This window comes from Rhododendron vialii, chromosome 12a (genome assembly GCF_030253575.1).
Source record: "Rhododendron vialii isolate Sample 1 chromosome 12a, ASM3025357v1".
Taxonomy (NCBI): Eukaryota; Viridiplantae; Streptophyta; class Magnoliopsida; order Ericales; family Ericaceae; genus Rhododendron; species Rhododendron vialii.
In genome coordinates, this window is record NC_080568.1 from 5,559,327 (window position 1) to 5,565,331 (window position 6,005).

Here is a 6,005-nt window from a genome sequence, read left to right on the forward strand (position 1 = left end):
CGTTTTTTTCCTCCCAATTATCCACTTGCCCTTTGAAACTTATCTGACTCAATCCTAATCAAGCTGACTTTTCAACATCTCCTTAAGCTTGATCATTTCCCTTGAGCGTCTAATCACTCTTCTTGTTTGGCTAAGATAACCTGAGGAACATTATTGCTTCTCTCTCTCTGCAATATTCACTTGCAAACGACAATCAAAGCCCTACACTTTGGGCTATTCACCCAGAATTACAAGGCAAAGTCGCACGCATCCGACATAGAGCGTTTGGCCAACATATATATTAAAGTAGGAGAATACGAAGTGAGATATTCAATAAGCTGCATTAATAGCAAATACCAGCAGTTTAATAGAACAAACCATCCCCACAAGAAAAAGGTATAAAGTAATTAAAGATCGCACATCAATTATTACAGTACAATACTGATTACAAGTCTATTTATTGCCCTTAACCAAGTGCCCCAGGGGCATTATTTAGCACATCTGCATAACTGAAGACGCGTAATTTGGACACCGGCCAAAGTCTACGACCGTATCAAGGTCGGAACGAAAATGTGCAATTATTATTACAAATATGCAAATTAAGATACTTAAGTGATCGAACTCCTACGGCATGTAAGTAAGAGTTACTCCTGCCGAAGAAACCGACCTCGCCTTCCCAACAGTCAACAATATTGAAGAAAAGTATGTGCCTATTAGATATCCTCCAAACGGACCAAACTTCTGCTTCCCTACGAAAAAAAAAAAAAATTTATGCCAATTAATTAGTTGTCAATACAGTGGTGACATGTCACATGATATTCAAAATTCGGTCACCAAAACATTAGTGAATTAGTTGAGGTACGGTACTGAGTAGAAATCAGGATAGTCTACTGTGAGATCTCCTTATGTGAATAATAGTAAGACGTACTCACGGTTCTATTTTTAACAATTCAAGCGGTTTGTTTTTGCGAGCGAAAAAATAAGCTTGATTAGAATCTTGATTTTACTAATTGGAAAAGAGAAAAATAGAGGGGACATATATAGAAGGCGATCGACCTTGTGCTGTGCTGGGTTGGCGCAGAATCTGACTTTTCACTTTAGGTGCTTGGGTGCTACAAGCACACCAATTGCAGTAAGGTAGACTCCAACACGTCCATGGAATCCAGCGAAGTCCCCACCTTCTATTGGAATGGACACAGAAGAAGTACCCTTTCTCGAACCAAAAGGCCCATATTTGTTCCCAATATTTGTCTCAAAACTGAGGGATATGATTGTCACTTCTCCAGATCCATAGAACTTTTCGTATGTTAGGCTTATGGACGAGATTTGCTCTACCGAACTGTCAATGGAGAACTAAACAAGTGCAATTATGAATTAGGACTTTGTTTGTGAAGATAAAAAAATAAAAATAAAAATCATGTGAAATTATATATTGTAGTATTTGGCTATACATTTTTACTTTTGCCTATTTGTCTTTTCAGTAATGAATTCTTTTTTTAGGAAAAAATGCTTCAGAAATAACTAAAAGTGCACAAGTCCAGACAAAGATATATATGTCTGTAACTGTCCGACGTGTGTGAGATTCACGTTCATCGGACAAGATCGAGATATATCCCTGCTCGGATCTATGAATGAGCTATAGAGTGTCCCACCGTTTTAGTCGTACCGCCACCGTTATCGCCAATTTTCATAGAGCGTCCAAGTTTAGCGCCGGTTCTACTTTGGAATAAAATTGAATCGATAGCTTCTCCATAACGAATACTTATCACCATTATAGGCTCGTCGGCCTTGTAAGCCCAATATGCACCTTCTTTTCCTCCCTCTAACCCTAAAGATATGCATCCTCCTTCATTGTCAACATTTCCCTGCACATTCACACAATCTACCTTCTGTTACATAAAGATTCTGAAAGGTAGGATAGTCGGAAATTGCTGTTTACCATTGGACTCTCTTGGTGCGTGTTCGAAGAAATTCAATTCGCATAATAAGCATGAGAAATGACAAAAGAGGGGATAGAAGGTGACCTTGGGTGCCACAAATATACCAATAGCATCAAGGAAGCTTCCACCACGTCCATGGAATCCAGCAATGAATCCATCTTCTATTGGAATGGACACAGAAGTACCTGATCCCGGACCAAAAGGCCCATATTTTTTCCCAATATTTGTACCAAAAGAGAGGGATGTGATTATGGGTTGTCCATAGTACTCTTTGTACGTCAGGCTTATGGACGTGAGTAGCTCTACTGAACTGTCGATACGGAACTAAACAAGTGCAGGTATATATATATTAGGACTTTGTTTGGGGCGCATAAAAAAATAAAAATAAAAATCATACGAAATTATTGTAATCTTTGTTTAAAGACTAGTTCCCTAGCTTGCCTATTCGTCTCGATAATGAATCACAATATATTTTTTTTTAAAATGATATGGACAAAAACAAAAGTGCACAAATTTGAACACTAAGGTGTCGGGATCCGTCCAACGTGTGTGGGAACCACATGCATCGGATGAATCCGATACATCTTTGTCTAAATCTATGGACAAGCTAACGAGGGGCACACCTTTGAAGACAAACCGCCTCCGGTACCGCCAATTTTCACGGGGTTTCCTATAACATTGCCATTGCTACTTTGACTTTCGAATAAAATTGAGTCGATAACATCTCCGTGACGAATTGTTATCTGCATTATCGGCCCCTCGGCCTTGTAAGCCGAATATTCACCACCTTTCCCTCCCCATGGCCCTAAAGATATCAATGGTCCACCGCTAATCATGGCCTGCACATTCACATAATATTCTATTACAACCTTCATCGGCACATTTTATATATCTCATATATATATATATATATATATATATATATATATATATATATATATAGAGAGAGAGAGAGAGAGAGAGAGAGAGAGAGAGAGAGAGAGAGTCGTTTACCATCGGAAATCTTGGACTCTCTTGGTGCCAATGAAGACTCTGATCGAAGGGTTGGATACTGGTGTCTTGTGGAGTTTGTACGTAGGAGTATTTATAGGCTTCTCGGCCGCTCGAAATCGCCCAGAGTTCATAGTGGACTTTGACACTTTGTTTCAGTTTAATGGTGCTTTACATTAGTGGATGGTGGGATTGAACTCCAGGAAATTCTGAGAGGTGTCTTGTGCGTGTAACGTGGGCCGGGTAACAAATTTAAAAGTTGTGGATAATAAATTTTTTGTTTTGTTCTTATTTAAATTTTTTTCGTATTTGTTAGTTTTGCATTAAATTTTTTACGTATTATTGGTTCGTCTCGACGAGAGGAATTTGAAAAGTCAAAAAATTATGATTTTTACAAAAGTGTTTTGGGTAACACTTTCAACCAATATGAAAGGAAAAAAAAAAAACTTTGATATTTAGGGATTGAATCAGTGGTCAAGGCATTGGAGTTAGTTTTTTTTTTTTTGGTACAATCATTGTAAGATCTCATGTTCATCACTCTCAGGTACTATCACTTACTTTGGGGTCAGTTCATACGTAGCTTTGCTCCAATTTCAATTGGGCTCTTCGCAAATAGGTGATGAGATTGAACCCCTAAAATTGATCGGGATGCACATGACTTATCAAACAAAATGTGAAAGGAAACAATAAAAGACATTACATAAGTGCCTATACTATCCAGTGGATAGCATTTTTTTCTTTTTTGGGAGCGGGAGGAATTCATAGTTCAAATCTCTTTCTTTTTTTTACACGCATCTTAACTAATTTCTCTCCTGATCCGATTAAAAAGGTTATCTACACCGGAACTAGAGTGTTTACAATAAATTACTTTTTCACGGACTTATCTCAACTATCAAATCATAATCAATTATGTAAGAAACAAACCTACAAATTAACCGGACTAACCTGTGCTAGTACATGTCATGACAAATGGGGAGTCGTACTCACTAATCCTTCTGTCCCTCATGGCAATTTTTCATTGGATTCTCAAATTGCGTTTGTCATTTATTGCCCTTGCATTTCACATGCATATCACTAGCAAAGACTCGTGCTACGCACAATTTCGATGATGGGAATTAGAAGTTAAGATTTTAAAAATTCATTACAAAGTGGATAAAAACAAAGGAAAATTAGTGTGTTTTCATTATGAGGGAAAAACTAATAACAAATTACAATTTTGGATGGTTATTTCAAATGTTAGCAGTAAAAAAATCACAGTTTATATGATATATATATATATATATATATATATATATATATAATAGTTATGCCAATTTAGTCTAGAATTCGTATCATTTGGTGTCAATTTAATTTTCACATTTTGCTCTTCAATTATTACATGAACTCTTTCAGACACTAAAGACATATTAATTTCTCTCTCCAGAAAATATAAAGAAAGGAGAGTAGTTATTTTTTAATAACTACTAATATATTGTTTAAAGTGCAAGCAGACACAAAACCTCAATTTAGCCTTCATAGAATTACGTTCTTATACAAATTTAGTTCATCTCAATCATTATGTAAATGAACTATTTCTATGTACCAAAAAGGAAAAAGTAAATGAACTATTTCTGTCAATCGACATACATCAATTGCTGCATCAAAACATAAATAACATAAAAAAATCAATCAATATGATTTCATTTCAAAACTTATGATATGTTTGACTCGAGGATTTTAATCCCAAATTTAATTATAGCTAGTAGAAAAACTCAACAATATGTCCAACATTTTACACAACATTTCTACGTCGAAGTGTTACATTTTAGAGGATGAAAACGTTTGACGAAGGGCTTTTTTGGCTAAATAAAATAAGCCAATTGGCTAACTTATTTGCCCTTATTCAATTTTTTTTCTGCATTTGTTAATTTTGTATTTTTGCATCAATTTTTTTTTTGGATTATTGTGTTTCCATGACGAGAAAAATCGGAAAAGTAAAAAAATATGATCGAAACCAATTTTTTTTTAATAAAAACGAAAAAAGCCCAACCTAATTTTTTTATAATTAGAAAAAAAACCAAATAACTTATTTAACCAAAACACTGCCCGACCTAAAAAAACCCCCGCGACATGGTAAAACTTGCCTACTAGTGTATTACTTCATTGCCTGCTAGTCCTTTTTTGGGGTCACACTTTATGCATCGGCGGGTGTTAGAATATTAGTCAACAGAGATTCAGAAAAATCGTGAATCTCAAACCCGCCCCTCTTGGGGCTCGAACTTAGGCCTATCCTTAACCCATCCCTTGTGGGACTCGAACTCAGGCTTTCACTGGAGGACATGGTACAATGTACCAACTTCACCAGGTTTCTCCTTGCCTAATGCTAATGTATATTCTACTGCTCCTTTTACTCCTGCATTCAATTACTCACCTAGTGCATGCATTAAAAACCCATAAAGCTATAGGTACCGATCGGTCCCCTACCGAAATTGTACCTATGGTCGCGTCATCCAAATTTTTTTAAAAAAAACGAAGGGGTTCACGCGGGAACCAACGACATCCGATTTGTGTAAGGTGCTTGGATCAAGCACCATACACATGAAAAATAGGGTGTTGGATCGAACACTCTACACACATCGGATGCCGTTGATTCCCACGTAGGCCCTCTCTCTTCTTTTTTTTTATAAATTTTTTGAATGGCTCGGATCGACCGTTCAGTGACCGGAGACGGCCCAATGTGACCATAGCCATAGGTATGATTTCGGTAGGAGACCGGTTGGTCCCTATAGCAGGCCACGAGAAAAGTAATCTTTGAGAGCATTTCTGGGCACGTTTTTCTCCGGATATCTTAGATCGCTTTCGGTCCCCACGCACTTCAATAAAATAGCATAAATTGAAATAAAATAAATAACAATGGAGGATAATAAGATAGATATGGTCATGGGATTTCGATGCCACCTTGGCGTTTTAACAATAGCATTAATTGCGTTTGGTGTTCCACTAAACTTTTTTTTTTGAAAGTTACATTTTTGTCCTTATTTAAATTTTTTTTGCGTTTGTTCATTTTGCTCCAAAGTTTTTTGAATTTATAATTCGTCTTGACGAGAGACGAATCGG

General features: G+C 36.6%; 1 protein-coding gene across 1 annotated transcript; it reads right to left on the bottom strand.

Moving 5' to 3' along the window:
• Positions 1 to 378: 378 nt before the first annotated feature.
• LOC131310252 (mannose/glucose-specific lectin-like) lies at positions 379 to 3,070 on the bottom strand. The gene is made up of 6 exons (XM_058337173.1): positions 2,913 to 3,070; positions 2,543 to 2,758; positions 2,004 to 2,243; positions 1,632 to 1,844; positions 1,036 to 1,332; positions 379 to 728 (listed from the first exon to the last, which is right to left on the bottom strand). Exons 1-5 carry the CDS (start codon positions 2,913 to 2,915, stop codon positions 1,072 to 1,074), a joined length of 933 nt encoding a protein of 310 aa, XP_058193156.1. The 5' UTR covers positions 2,916 to 3,070; the 3' UTR covers positions 379 to 728; positions 1,036 to 1,071.
• Positions 3,071 to 6,005: the final 2,935 nt, after the last annotated feature.